A 15,776-nucleotide genomic window follows, 5' to 3' on the forward strand; every position below is an offset into this window, starting at 1 on the left:
CCGACATGCCACAACACCCACTTTTTCTTTCACAAAATGTCTGGTCTGGCTGCGTCTGAGTTGCTCTGCCAGGTCCCTGAGCATCGGGAAAACTTATCAAAGAGAACAGACGTCTATTCTGTGCTGCGGAGAGAGAGAGAGCTGCACTCCTCTCCTGGAAAGACAGCCAGCCAGTCAGGACCTCAGACGGTCTTTCAGCTGTTCGAAAGAAGTGGGAAAAGCACATTAGGGGTCATTGTGCCGGTGCATTCCGGTGGTAGCAGACCGACTTTGCTTTTGTCCAGCCTGGCAGACGGACTGTGCGCGCCTCACTCCCATCACTCCCACTCCATCTGAAAACATAATTGATCTGGATATTAAACGGGCCGTGCGGCTCTAACTAAAATTCCATGCATGTTTAATTCTCCGACGTGGTTTTGGAGGCCGGACACTTTCTTCCCTGTCCGGGTTAGTGTTACACGCTGGACTGTCTTAGCTGTGACCACCTCATAAAGTCAGGCTCGTAAATATTTTTCATGTGTTATTTAAACTAACTGAGCGCTCTATGGCTTGGAGAGGCCTGATATACGTTAATTATGCATGAAGGCTCCTACAGACAGATAGAGCTATTATTACAAATATCAGCAGCCTCAAGAATGTGTGATGCATGTTAGACATTGTTGAGGCTATTAAGACAATTTAGCATCGTCTCACAGGAATTAAGAGAAAACTATGAAAATATATTATTTTAAGTCATGTGTAAAGACTGTTTTATGGCAGCGATTGTGCAGATTTAAAGGATGTGATTAGCATGTGGGTATGTGATGTTTGGTCTGAACTAGCACCAGCTCCAGTTTCTATTTGCTTCCTGCTAGGATTAGTGGCTAAGGCCTGTGACATCACTGTCAGACTCTGGGTACTGGGGGCAGACAGTCATGTTATATTAACACACAATGAACAATGCCAAAAAAATATGGACTTAAAGGGGCACTATGTAGTTTTGGACAAGAATTCAAACTCAGAATTGTAATATTAACAATATTAATGAGGTAATAATACAAACCCAGAAATATTTATGTTTTCCATAACTGAATAAACAAGCTGATCTCAGAGGAAAATAAGGTCCCCAGAACACTGTTTGAAGCCAGAAAGGTGGCAGGGTCCGCCAAATAAAGTAAAACAGTATGAAATTGCGTTGTCCTTTAAGGTCAGTGTGTTTATTCAAACGTGAAAACCAAAGAGTTTGTTTATTCAGGTTGTTTAAACATAAAAATATCAACAGTCAATGAAGAATTGCCAGTCTGCTCTGATTGGTCAGCTCACATACGCCTGAGCCAGCACTGCTCACCGTGTCTCCAGTCGGCTTCGTTGTGTTTAAAAATTCAAATTAGCTTCACTTCTAACGTGAATATAGGCGTAAATTATGCAAATGTGACATGTGTGGTGTCAGAAAGTCACAAGATTAAAGGCGGGACTACGTACGAAGCGTTTGAGGCACTTCAGGAGCAGTGTATTCTGTGGGAGAGGTGAGCTCCCGTTGACTGGACTTTGGACCTTTTAAGAACCTATTTAACAAACTGAAGGAAAGGAAGGAAAAAAACAAAAAAGCATCACATGTCTCCTTTAACTTTTAAATAATGTTGTACCTTGTTTTAAACATAACAAAAATTCAGAGGGCAACATGTAACAGTTCACAAATCAGTTTTATTAATTTAAACACAATCAAATAATAATGTCAAAAACATCTGTACACATATTTTGCAGACACAACAATCTTTTGCGTTTCACAATGAGGCCCATGTAGTGTAAAGTATTTCCAGTTTGCATTTATGATTGCAACATAATAAAAAAAAGCGTGCTGTATGAATCTATAAAACATTTCCTCTATTTACCTACCATTACCTTGATCTAGCAGCAATATGTAGATACCCCCGGAGTGCAGGGGGGAGAAGTTGTTTTGAGAAGACCGGGGGTGGAGGTGGGAGCGGGGGGGTGTATGTTTGGGGGGAGAGAGGGATCCAAATTGAAATGTAAAGGCCAACAGTGATCATGTGCAAAGGAGGGAAAAATTAGAAACACGACGAGTCGGTTTCTGTTTAAGAAATTCACAGTCGATAGCACATGTCCTGTCTGTTCACAAACCCCTCGACGTTAGTGGCTTTTCTCTCTACGTTAATTATGGTTTCCCCGTCCACTGATCTAGAAGCATTACGAAAAGGGCTTCATGTGTTGCAGCTATTTCCAAAAGGGGACACAGAATGTATTTTCAAAGTCGAAATAAAAACACTACATCATACAAAATTACGCTCGCTGTACAAGAGTTGTTATAGCGCTTGTATAAAAGATAATAAAACCTATTCAAGCCTGCTTTTTTTCCCTCAGGTTTATTCAAATTTGTTGTCAAAGTGGCTCTCCTTCCGTGCCATATCCGAAAACCCTTATCAGAGTTTAGTTTGCTTCCAAATATATGGGGTCAGGGCTGCAAGCTGGTGAAATGCCGTAAGGACACAAGTTGTGAGCTACCTTTCTGAAAAACAAAACAAAAAAAAAACCTCTTTCCCTTTCAAATATGAATCTAAACAGGAGACCTGTTCTGCTGTATAAACTGAAGTTTCCTGTAAGGACGAGAAACATGACAGAATCAAATGAAAGGTCATTGACACTTGACATCCATGCTTTTGGTCTTGACAAAACGATTTATCACAAAAAATCCCATTATCTACACATTTGTTTACTGAACAAAACTTGAACACATCAACACTTTGAGGCGTCGCACAAGCTCATGTGCGATGGGATGCCTTTAATTATTATTTTTTTCTTTACTTCAATGAAAAAAGCATTGCCACCTTTCAAGAGCACGTACCTAAATGAATATAGGAAGGAATAGTCCAGTGATTACAAACTTACACACACAAAAAAGATTTCCTCTATACACGATTGTCTCAGCATTGTAAATAAAGTTTTTTGTAATTTTCTTAAATTATTAGAAAACCCCTTTTTTTCTTGTTTCTTCCATAAACGTCTTCCTCTCGCTGCGGTTGGAAATCAATAGTACTTTGTAAAAGGCACGAGTCTTTTGTCGTCGAGGTACCTTCTCAGTGGCGCGGTGCCACTCACAAAGTCTCCGTTCATAAATAAGAAGCACAGGACTCCCAGGCTGACAGTTAACAGAGGAGCAGTCGCTTTGTCTGTCTGTCCCGTGACAGGAGAGGGACTTAAAAGTGGGCAGGCAGATACGAGGAACAGACAGAGACGTGAGGTGAAGAGCTAGAGGGACGGAGAAAAAGTCACCACCAGTAGTCGTGGGCCTGTAGGTGTACTGTAGCTCAGTTCTGTTGCGAGGTGAGGCGAGTCGGGCGAGGCCATCAGTAGCTCTGCTCTCCTCACAGGTGTGAACCCTGACAGAGTCCCGGCACAAACAGGGGGGCCGTAAAACACTTTGACAGCTTCAGAAAGCGGCCAATTCACAGTAACCAGGGCAAGCAGCTGCAGCGCCATAAATTCACCTCTCTCCTTCGCTTCCAGAAAGAAAAAAAAAAAAAAAAGTTTAGGGTTAAGACAAAGTGTGACCGTATGTCAGCACATTAACCGTACGCTCAGCCTCTCTTTTTTCCATTCTCCTCTTCCTTTCTTCCTCTGTAGTGGAAGACAGACGCCAGCAGCACGGGGGGCGGGGGGGCTTTTCTGAGCTGCGAGGTCTGCGGCAAAGCGTGGGACGGGGATGGAGGGCGAAGGTGAAAGGTTGCAGGGTGTGCCCGAGGCGGAGCTGGGTGTACGATGGTGGTGTAGTGCTACAAGTACTCCAGGTCTAGAGCGTGGTGGAGGGCCATGAGGTCTGAATGGCTGGAGATCCTCCAGAAGGGCATGTTGTGCTGTGGAAGGAATAAAAATATCAGGGCATAAGTTTTAGTCATTCTTTAGTAATTTTACGCATATTTAGGGGTGAAACAAGTTAATATGATATTGGCAATAATAGTTAATGATTGATAAGTCAAATCACAGAAAATGATGGTAATCTACAAAATATTAATGAATCCTTTCAGCCATTTATCAAAGAAACTGGATGCTTTTATGTGTTTTTTTTATATCATCATACATTGAATATCTTTGAATTTTAAGGATATATATAAAATATGAATTTTAGTATTTACAATATTCATGTGGTAATAATAAAAACTCAGAAATATTAGAGTTTTCGATAACTGAATAAACAAGTTGTTCTCAGAGGAAAATAAGGTCCCAGATCACTGTTTGAAGCTCGAAAGGTGGCAGGGTTCGCCACATATAAACAAAGTAACACAGTATGAAATTGTGTTGTCCTTTAAGGTCAGTTTGTTTATTCCTCAGAAGCAACTTAAAAATGTTTGAACTAGGTGACAAAATCTAATATCCCAATATTTTTGAATGAGATTTTTGGATAAATAAGCATCAGCATCAGTGAATATAATGACTAAGCGGGTAAAGACAATCTGGTAAGTTCAGAAAATCCCATCACGTTACTGTAATGCAGCCTTTAAAACCAGGAAAAGAAGACACTTATGACAAATCACGATATAATATCGAAAATCAAAGATGATATATAGTCTCATATCATGATGACAATATAATACTTATATATTGCCCAGGCAGACATTTAATGGCTAAATTATTATCAACAAAATAATGGACAAATTAATCAATATTAGCAATCGCAAGAAGCTTTAAGAAGATTTGACTCTTTACACTGCAGCTAATATGTTCAATGAATGGAGTACGCCTGGTCCATTCATCAGGAAAAGCAATCATATCAATAACACACCCCGACCGCTCCTCTTTCTCCCCTGTGCATACCTCTCTGCAGCCAAATAGTACATTTGTACCTCTAACTAATTTCTCTCCTGCATCAACGTGTAGTTTTATCCCACCAAACTAATCCAGTGGCGGTCTTGAAATGAACTCCCCACAGTGTCTTTTGAACGAACCTCCCGCCTGCCAGTGTGTGTTTAGGACAGTGCAAATGAGCTGTTGTTCCCGAGCAGAGGACGGGGGAGAAACCTGAGTCGCGGAGAATGAAAGGAGCCTGTCAGGTAGAGTCCTCAGCTACTCAGTGTGCGGAGGCCATTTACCCTCCCCTTATCAAAGGTATGGCCTCTCCCAGGCATATGTTCCGCTTAGGAGAGCCTGCACTGACCCTTAAAAAGCTCTTTGCTTTTTGTTTTGTAAATTGTCTTTGCTTTTAAGTTTAAAAGCTGGAGATGTTATCTGCGCCTTCTCTCCCAGGCGATGGTAATAACTGAAGGCAGAATTGTTTCAGGGATTGAGGATTTTTTTTCCTCTTTTACATGAAGGAATGAGGGCTGAAGGAACGTTCAGACATTTGCTTTTGTAGTTCCACGCAGTGTCACGTCTGATATGTGCCTCCTGACGGCTGAAATTGTTGTGTTATTTCACGTCCTCTCTGATGTTGACACAGAAACCTTTTACCGCATTGCGTGTCCTGGGACTCGCAGCACTCAGACGGGGGGAAAAAAACGCCTTATCCTTCCATCAATGTCACACTCAAGACTGAGTAAAAATATTTGCATCTTTTTCCACAATCATCGGGTGTGTTCTCTTTTCATAATACAGAGCTATTGCTTTACACACTTACCCGGGGTAAAGGTTGCTACTTCTTCCTAATCGCCGCCTAATCACTCTTCATCTGTCCTCACGCTCCGTCTCGTTGTTTACTGAGAAACAGGTGAAAAAGGAGCTGGACGCTTTTCAAAGGGGGAACTCCGCGTCTTGGCCCTGACACTGTGGCTCACCGACACTGTCAGTGAAATATGCTCTTGGGCCGCTGATTAATTTGCTAATGTATATGTTTGCTGTGTGCGGCTTGCATTCGGTTTACAAACTAGGCAGAAACGCTGAATACACAAATCGTGTAGCGAGAGCCGACAGGTAACATAAAAAGGGCATCGGAACAGATACCGTGACGTTTTCGCTGGAGACGTCGGCTTTGAGCCTTCCTTGATCCGTGCCGTGCTAACAAGGCTTGTCATTGCAGTAGATGTTTTAATTCCACCAACAATGATTTAAATCTCCTTTGTGCGTGCTCTATTTACGATGTGCCTGAAAGGGCTTGCCTAGCATTACACATACAGCATTCACGCTGCTCAGGGCAGCGAGCAGGAATATATAATTATGCCATCTCTACCCTTCCCTGCTCTGTAAACCTGAGATGGCGGAGGAAGAGCGCTGATTACACACCGCAGACTTTCTCTCTTGTACTCAGGTGCCCTTTAAGAGGATAAGCGAATAAAAGCAAAGTAAGACTGTTGAGGGATTTCTCGTGAGAGGTATGGCAGGTATGTTTTGTGTTCTGTAGGCGTTCATGATGAACTCCTGACCTCATGGGAAGCAATCAGAAGTACAAACATCATCTTTTCTCCTAGCTCTGTGTATTTCTGAGGAGTGTGAGACTTCTTACCTTTTTCGAGCCTTGCTCCTCTTCCACACCGTCTCCAACAACAATGTAAACAACTTTCCTCCCGAACCTTTGAATTACTCTCTCAAAGCAGCTCTCCTTCCCTGCGGAGGAGTTGACAGCAGGGTGTTAGTGTGGAGCATTGCGAGCAGATACACGAGCACACAGACACTTGCGGGACTGAACGGCATCAAGTTGATTCAAAGGCACAGGGTGACAAGAGCCCCTTTAAAAACACCACACGTACAGAATAGGGCAGAGTGTAAACACTTTGAGCTCAGCGAGTAGATGTGATAAGATCAGCCCTCAGATAAAGACAATCTGAAAAGCATTAGCTCGACCCTTCCCCTCCTCAAACATGGGACAAATGGACTAAATCACTCTTGCATGCCGCAGGGTCTGCTTAGAGGGACCACTGGCTTAACGCTCGGCTCCAGCTCTGCGCTGACGGGACTGAAAATGGTGCGGGAGCGAGGCTTGATGTTTATTTTGCATTTGAAACAGTGAAGAAGGGGGAGGACTGGAGGAAAACGGGGGAGAGATGGGAGGAGGACGGGGGGGGGGTTCTGTTGCTTTGGAATGACATAAATGTGCAGAAGTGGTTTCATATGCAGAGACTGAACAGGAGAGGCCTGGGGAGGCCCAGCACAGGCCCAGCTCCAGGAAAATAATCCCAGGCTGATTAGGCCTATTCCTTCATAGGACAACATCAACCCTCTCCGGTGACTGAATCTCCCACACCATCCACGCCTCTGTCCTCTTGTTTAGGTAGCATGTGTGTCTTCAACGGGATAAAATAATAAACACTCATGTCCCAAAGTGACACATTTCAGATGCAGTATTTACCTATTTTGGTTGCGCTATAAATATTCTCGATAGGAAAGACTATTCCCAAGCCGTAGAGCAGGACCTTAGCGAGGGCGGGGATGAGCTGCGTGGTGGTCACCAGGATATTCACACAGTTTGACCTGAAGTAGAGAAACAGAGGAGGACAGCAGAGGGATGACATCATTCTAAATCACTGCGAGGGAGGACAAAAGAAAACACAGGGTGCAGAAAATAGATAGATCTCTTAGCACACTTATCTTTCAAAATCAGAATAAAAAGCCTGTCCAAAAGACAAATTGGTGCATTGGTGTTTTCTTTAATAGCCTGGGAGTATGGAGTTGACTTATTTACACCGCAGGCGAGTTTATATATGTGCGGTGTGGGACTGGGTACAATTTTCCTCACTGGAGTCCTACCTTGAGTGGATTAATGTTAGTGCTTTCAGTGCCAGTGTTAACCAGGAGTCCGTCAAGGCTTCAATTTCTGCTCGCAATTGCAACCAGGCTTCCCTTTTGGCTGGGCCCAGCAGACCTGAAACGCAGGGTAACATTGTTTGGGTTGGACCAGCCCTGCGAATACCACTGAAATTTTCAAAATTTACCCCCTGACCAAGTGGTGTGGCATGTGCGCTTTTCAGAACACACACATGAACACGCGCAGACACTCACACACTCATACAAAACAAAACAAAAAAAACGCCCACATAATGAGGGGCATCTGCAAACGTATTTCTACAAGAGAGCGAAGATCTGCTTGTTGGGGATTACCTCCGACGTTATTTTTGTAGGTGGTGTAGATTTCTTTTACTCGTCTGTAGCGGAAGGCCAGTTTTCTCATCCAGTCCACGCCTCCCCGCACGCCCGTGGCCAGACATAGATTGGCACTGGTCGCTGCTGCGTGGAAACCGTCAGCGCCAAAGTTATACGTACTGAGAAGACAAGGGAAGACTCTGTCAGAACATGCTGATACCAGCAAACAGTGGTTTATTTGACCATTCGATCAAGAATGAAAGTGCACCAGGGATGTACCTCAGATCCTGGCCGTTGTCATCGGAGGACACATCGTCAATATGCACCTGGTCACATTCCTGAAACACACACAACACGCACTTTGAGTGATGTGAAGAAATCATACTTTTCAGAATTTAAAGAGGTTTCTTTCTTGGGAAAGGACAGTCTGCACATGTTCCAGGTCGTTTTTCACTAGAAACAACATATTTATTCAGGAATTTGTGCTTTGGCTGGACACCTCAGTCTTAATCCCCTTTCGCCTTGACTTTCTCTTTTTATCCGTTTCTCCACATTTTTCTTCCATGGGCCTAACCAGCAATGTCCAAACAAAAACTAACCTCATCATCAGTCAGAATGGACTGCTACCACTAGAGGGGTCTAAAGATATGCACCCTCACAGACATAACCAATTAGGTCTCAACCCAGCAACTCTAAACATTGCCCAGGATGGCATTTGAGCAGCTATGTCGGCAAGTACTGATATATATACATACAGTAGAGGGATGTATGTAGGCCAGCTGAGTGTACAAAGAGGCCGAGGCACTAATGGTCTGTGCATGTATGACTGTGTGCATCTCTAAACACATGCGCACTCCTCTTCCCCTTTGGGGGGTGCCTGGCTCCTCTTGGAAAGGTAGAGGGATTCTGCAGCTCTGCACTGATTCCACTGGTACGCAGTAACACAATCCAGACTTTCTGGTAAATGTAACCTACTAGAAAAATTGAACCTGATGCTAACCGCCAATGAAATTATGACCTCTGATTGCTGCTGCGCCACACACCAACACAGCCCCGGGGCCAGTCGGCCAGGCAGCCGGCGAAAGCGCGCAGGAGAGAGCAGACTGAAAATCTGTTATTAGTTTTCCATTTATAGGAGAGCGCTAGTGCCTCCCCCCTCCGCCACCCCTCCTCTCTCCGCCTCCTCAGCCAGCTTGAAATGTGAGGGAGTCCTGCCTTGGCATCCAGATCAACACATTTCAAATGGGACAGAGCAGAGAGAGACTGGCTAAGCTTCGTTTTTCTACAACTTTGGGTGGCTAAAAATTTAGCGGACAGAAAGTTGAACAATGGCCTTGAATGAATGTGACGTCAAACTCTCAATTTGTTTCAGTCAACCCTAATCTAGAATGAAAAACAGAGAGTGCATTTGATATCTCTATGAAGTAGTGTAAAGAATTTCTCTGGAAAGCTTTTCAATTAGTTGTGTGACTGCCAACAAGGTTAGTCTCACCTGTTTAAAGTTATGTGAGAAATAATAATTTCTCATGGAAATTGAAACTCTAGGAAGAGAATTCCTCCGGTCTCAAGTACGAAAAATCCCTCACCATTTTTTAAGCTTTTTAATTAAGTTTCATCCGGCTGTTAAGACACCAAAACACAGAAAGGACTTCCTTGTTTTAAGTCAATCTAACTGAGGCCAAATGCTGACGTTATTGCATTCCTCTCTAATGCTAGAGCAGGGTAAGGGTAAGGGCTTTGGACTGTAAACCTTTTTTATTTTACTGGTTCCCCTCTGAACAAATTTTTCATCTCCCTGGATTTGCGGGGAGAGGGAGGGGAAGAGCGACGTGAGGAGAAACTCAAACCAGCTGTTCTTTAACAGAATTAAAATCTTGACCCCCAACCCCTGCTCTAATGCAGCCATTCTCTCGCCAAGCCTCTCCCAGCAAGCCCCGAGATCCAAAGAGGAAAAGACTTTGACCCCGTGACCCCTCTCCCCTCCTCTCCGGGGCTCCCCGATAAGGGGGTGGAAGGGGTAGAGAGGTGGAGATGGAGGAGTGCGGCGGGTAAAGGCTGGGGGAGAGAGTCCAAAGTGACCTCACATGGAGCGAGCGCTGAGCCCCGCGTTCCAGAAGATGGACTGCCAATTGGAGATGGGGTGCAGACGGGGGCTCTTAGCTCTGTTTCTCACCACGCAGATCTTTAGTAGTTGAAGAAAGCAGCAATTTGTCCCATCTTGAAGAGCTGCTGCCAACGAACTTGTGGATAATTTATGTTCACAAATTATCCGCAAACTTTCCCCAGAACAGAACTCAAGCCAGAAGAACTGGTGTGCTTAATTCTTTAAGTAGCAGAGGCATGTCTGTTTGTTAAGGAAAACAAAAACAGCACGCAGGGTTAAGCACCTCATAAAGCCTTCTTTTAAAGACCTCCCATTCTGGTGCAAGTGACTGGAATGCTTCTATTATACAGTAATTACCAGCTGCTGATGAATCAGACTCAATCAGCCGACTGCCAAAACTCCTACCAGCTCTTTCACTTTGGTACAGAACCATTCAGTTCCACTCGTTCAGTATATCATTGCCTAATTGTACGCTGTCTGCTGGATGACAATAGTTCCTCCTGTTTGTTCTTCCCCTGTAATGTGTTTCTTTCACGGTCTGACAGCCAGCATGGATCAAAACAGCCATTTGAGAACAATATTACTCAGCGTGATAATTATGGGCCTATTTTAGGTGCCAGAGCCAAAATCCAACATGACCCCGAAACACATAAATTTGTCCCAGTAATTAGGCCTAACTGGAGTCATTATAACTGCTGCTTGATTATGAACGATTTGTCATGGACTTTTCCAAATCCTCAAAGCTAATAAACACATCAAAGCTCAACAAATGTAACGCGTTAGAAATGAAAAAGGCCAAGAAAAATAGAGAGGTTTGGATTTTACAGTTTGAAGGCCTGTACCCCGTCCACGTCATTGTTTTCGTATGTTTACAAAGTGTTTTAATTCTGTAGATATTTTAATTACCAGCTGAACTTGGCTGGAGACCTCCACAGAGAAGTCTGTGTGTGCGGTGAATAAAAAGGAGGGGGTTGTTGGCAGAATGCGCGACTCCAACAATTACTGTTCCCAGCTGGGGCTGGCATAAACCTCTGCACTGGCTTCCTGGGAGGACTGGGAAAGCTAATAGAGGAGGTGGCTGTGGGTAATGTCGTACAGTAACCCTTACACATACTCATTAGGAGCCACTTCTGAAGGCCTCGTAAACACCACACAGTCATGGATGGTGCAGGTTCAAGTCAGTTAAGTACAGTCGTATAGTCGTATTGTGGATAGGAAGGAAAGAAACACTATGTGGCGGTGAATTTTACTGACTGACGGACGGGCTCAGTGGCATTCCTGCATTGTCGATTGGATGGGTTATGAAATGCCAAGAAACAGAACAGAGTGTATAGGAAGCAAAGAAAATTTTAAAATTTTCTATTTAATTGGTGTCACCTTGTGATGAAGCTAAAACTGAGCATTTCACACAGAGGGGGAATACAGTGCTGCAGCACTGGACAGTATGAGAAAATTGAAAATAAGCATAATGTGTCTCCTTTAATTGTCAAGCATAGATGAAGCAAATAAACCAGGCTATGAAGAGGGTAGTTTTTGATCAAAGATGGGGGTATAGCCAATAATAATAAACAGAGTAGAAGAAGTTAAGCGTGCAAACTGGAAACAAAACCAGTTGTTTGCCAATTGCCAATAAACATCAAAGAAGAAGAAACAAAACCTTGGCTATCTGTGAGGGAATGTGGGAATTGGAAGCTTATCTTAGGAACATCCGGGAAGACGCCAACAGCGGACACAGCTTCTTCCTCACCGTTATGCACATTAACTCTTTCAAAAAAAGAAAAAAACCCACCTCAAGCCAGAGTAATTAATTGTTTTTGTGAAATGGAAGAAGTTTTTCAAATTATGCTTATTATGTTTCCCTCATTCTTTTTTAATGCGATACTTGTACTGCGATACTAATGTGCATAAGAATATGTTGATGGAAACAAAGCTACTGCCTCGATGTAAAGCTTAAAAGAATACATCATATGCTGCTATTATTTTTGTTAGTATAACACTAACAATAGAATGACAGGGCTTCAAGATGGTGGCACATTGAGAATTTCTTAGAACCTTTTGAACATCTCTTTTCCATCGAATCCCCCCGTTCTCCCCTCACCAAGCAAACAGTGGTTTCTCTAAAACCTACAATCACCGCTAACTCACACCAGATGTTCCTACTGTACTCAGGAGTGAAGACCCTCCACCAGAAGCCGTCGCAATTACTCCTTATACAAACACTACGTCGTCCTGTTAAATTCATCAGCGGCATTCTTTTCAGTTATCTGAGTTCATTCAGCTGCAGAACAGCCTTTATCTGCACAGGAGAGATAAAAACACCAAAAAATGCACAACAGTTGAAGACAGGATGCTTCTGCCTCATCTTTGCATCATTCACTCTCTCTTCCTCTGCCTGTCTCTCTGTCTTTCCACTAGTCTGCTGAAAACTCTTCACTGTGGAGGAAGTTATCAGGGCCCTCTTTGTTCCCTTGGCATCTGTCATTAAGCAATCAGCGATGACGGCCCGAGTCTTCCTGTAGCCCTGGAAAGAGCTCAGGGTGGTGACTGCAACAGTCAGAGGCAGGGGGAAGAAAGACGGGGCGAGTCAGCAACGCATGTTACCAAAACACGGAAAGGACCACGCTATCTAAACTAACTCTCAGACCTGTTTTTCCCTCTAAGGCCTCTGCAATACAGACAGTGTTCACGTTTTGATGCAAGCTGCCCCCTCTCTCTCAGGTGAGCTGTTCGGGTGGGGTGGGTGGTCAAAACCACAGTGTGAGCGATAACAGCCGTCATCACAGCATTCCTTGTGACCCTACAGGCTAATGCCATGTGAAAAAGGCTCATCCATGGTTCGCAGGTTCTCAATACCGCCACTCCACCGGCAGTGGCTGTCATCCCCCCCGCGGTCTGTGACCCCCAGCAACTTCCTTCTCCGTTCCCACCGCAGGCACCCCTGTCTGGGGGGAGAGGAGGAGGGTGCAAAAGGGGAGGGAGGGGGAGCTGTGATTACCTGGGGGTCAAACACAGGATGTGGGTAACAAAGGGATAGTTCTTCGAACCCACTTCATTCCAATCCACAATCTGTGCTTGAACAGCCACGGAATTCAAACAGCGGCGCCAAACAAAGCACAGGTAGAGAGAAGTCCATGCTGGTTTTACAAAAATTCACACAACTTGGAGAAGAGATCCAGAGGGAGAACAAGTACGCTCGGCTCAGAGACGGACTGAATTTAAACAAAGTGGTCTGTAAATTGCTCTTGAAGTAACTGGGAAAGTTGGAAAGAAAGAAACACCCCACCGGTAAGCAGTGACAAGCATAAATTAGTTATGCGTGATGGATGAGCTGCTTCTCATTATTTCCTATTTTTGGCGTAACAAGTCCAAACCACACCTCAAGGAGAGCGACATTAAATGCAATATCAAATCTCCATCATTTCAGCATTTTCCCCTCCGCAACAAACGTCCATAGAAAAACAGTTTATTCTCTCCAAGTTGACTCTTGTTTGGATGAATCTGCGCGAGTTTCTCCTCTCTTCCTCCACAGACCATGTCGTGCAGGTGCTGTGTCTCCCTCTTTAATTCAGGACAAGAAATCTATTCTTAAATATCATCATTTGTCACCAGACAGTAATGTTATATTTTCCGCGCACCCACAACCCCTATTGGTGCTCGAATCGGCTGTGTTAGGATAGCGGGTAAAGGGTGGGGGTGAGGTGGAGCTCTGCGGAGTGAAGATTGACAGGGTGGCTTTGAAACCTCCACTTTCTCTCTGTAGTCGTTCCAAAACACATCAGTGGCCCCGCCTTGAGACGTGATGGAGTTATGTCGAGGAACATGACAGAACTGCTGCATCAGTGGCCTGGCAGATGATGAAATACCCACATCAGTGTGTACAGAGCTAAAGAAGCCCATCTGACAAAATATACTATGTATGAAAATTGACTTTTTTTTAGCTCGCTGTTGCAATTTGGTATCGAAAACGTGCGGTTCACTGAAAAAATGTACTCCTAATGAATGGTTTCTCCATGTTTCACTGGTGCAGATCTCGATGGGTTTTCCAGTTTTATATGTTATGTTGGTGCGACTGAAATATAAATAAAATCTGTTCCAAAAAGCTACAGTGTTAATGGGTAACTGATCAACTGAATGACTTAATTTCATGATTCAACAAAAAGCACAGTCAGCATCATGTTCCCCCTTACTGGGAATAAAACCACAAAAATACACTATCAAGGAAAAAGCAATAAAGCTACCAATCATGTGGAATGGTGAGTACAGGATCTGACTCCCTACAGTGGGAAATAAAACCAAGAGAACGGCTCCACACTAAGAGGCTCTGGAGGGCCGTTTCAGCCACTAGGAAAAGGTAACCATGCATTTCACAGCATCTCTCATTAACAGGCAGCCCCTGGGTGAGAGTGACAGAGGAGGTTTCAACCCTGCGACTGCAGGCTGGGAGCTATAAAAGGCACTCGGCTCACAGTGTCACCGGGTTGCTCCACAGGTTTGTGTGTGTGGGTAGTGTTCGTACAGTATGTGTGTTTGCATGTGTGTGTGTGTTTTCAGCACAACATGCTTCGAGTGCATAAGTGAGAGAGCGTTGCACACAGCGTGGAGGCATCAGTGGACTAATTTAAAATGTTCCCACCTTTAGAGACCTCTCCCCCTCTCTCTCCCTGTGAGTGGTTTGCCCTCATGCCCTTTATCCTCCAGACGGGGAGGGTTGTTTTCTCACCCAGGGAAGGGGGAGACGGCAGCCCCCGTACCCCACTGAGAGGGGAACACGGGGGCTCGGCAAGCGAGAGAGAGGCCCCCGGTTCCCACATACCGCTCGGCGTTAGCGTTTGGGCTGCCGCAGCGCACCTACAGTAAACTCACACCCTGAGTCACAGCAGAGCTGTCAGTCTTCCCAGTGAGCTCAGCCTCAGTGGGCTTCATTATACACATCACTTTAGACCATCAATTAACTCCACATTCAACCCCACACCGCAGCACAAGCGAGAAAACGACATCAAGTGAAGTGAACTTACTTCATTTCAAAAATAAGATATATGAGCAACAAATTACCTTGCTTTTATTATCTTTATTTTATTATTTATTATTGCATTTATTATTTTGAAAAATATGATTAAAAAATTAAAGGGGCACTATATAGTTTTTGGAGAAGAAATTAAAAATCAGAATTTTAATATTTACAATTTTAATTAGTTAATAATACAAACTCAGAGGAAAATAAGGTCCCCAGAACACGAAAGCTAGAAAGGTGGCAGGGTCCGCCACATATAAACAAAGCAAAACAGTATCTAATTGTGTTGTCCTTTAAGGTCAGTTTGTTTATTCAGTTGTGAAAGCAAAGAGTTTGTTTATTTAGTTTGTTTAGGCATAAAAAAAATCAGTCAATGAAGATTTTTCTCTTCTGATTAAAATGTTTCCCCATAACAACGCAATGCACCTTTAATATAAATATTGTTATTTTATTTCCATTTGGATGTCGCTGAAATGACAGATTTTGTATCAAATTTTGTTTTAGATATAACATTGATTATATGTTTATCTGTCTATCTGTAGATAATACAACTTCTTCGATAAGGAAAATTAATACAGTGGAGAGCACGTCTATCGGTGTCATGTTGCCATGAATTACTTTCCAAATACTTCCCTCACTGAGAGCATTTTTGATGAT

General features: G+C 43.7%; 1 protein-coding gene across 12 annotated transcripts in view; it reads right to left on the bottom strand.

Annotated features, from left to right (window-relative positions):
- Window positions 1-1,663: 1,663 nt before the first annotated feature.
- Window positions 1,664-15,776, bottom strand: part of eya1 (EYA transcriptional coactivator and phosphatase 1) — a 67,650-nt gene continuing 53,537 nt past the window's right edge. For all 12 annotated transcript variants that reach the window (XM_084339933.1, XM_084339942.1, XM_084339938.1 and 9 more), the window contains 6 exons: window positions 8,284-8,342; window positions 8,023-8,183; window positions 7,672-7,786; window positions 7,274-7,395; window positions 6,431-6,531; window positions 1,664-3,851 (listed from right to left, as the gene is read on the bottom strand). In XM_084339933.1, the coding sequence (XP_084196059.1) occupies window positions 3,771-3,851; window positions 6,431-6,531; window positions 7,274-7,395; window positions 7,672-7,786; window positions 8,023-8,183; window positions 8,284-8,342 (639 nt within the window). In that variant the 3' untranslated portion in view covers window positions 1,664-3,770. The remainder of the gene's footprint in view (window positions 3,852-6,430; window positions 6,532-7,273; window positions 7,396-7,671; window positions 7,787-8,022; window positions 8,184-8,283; window positions 8,343-15,776) is intronic.

This window comes from Pagrus pagrus (genome assembly GCF_965226575.1).
Source record: "Pagrus pagrus genome assembly, chromosome: 20".
In the NCBI taxonomy this organism is placed as follows: Eukaryota; Metazoa; Chordata; class Actinopteri; order Spariformes; family Sparidae; genus Pagrus; species Pagrus pagrus.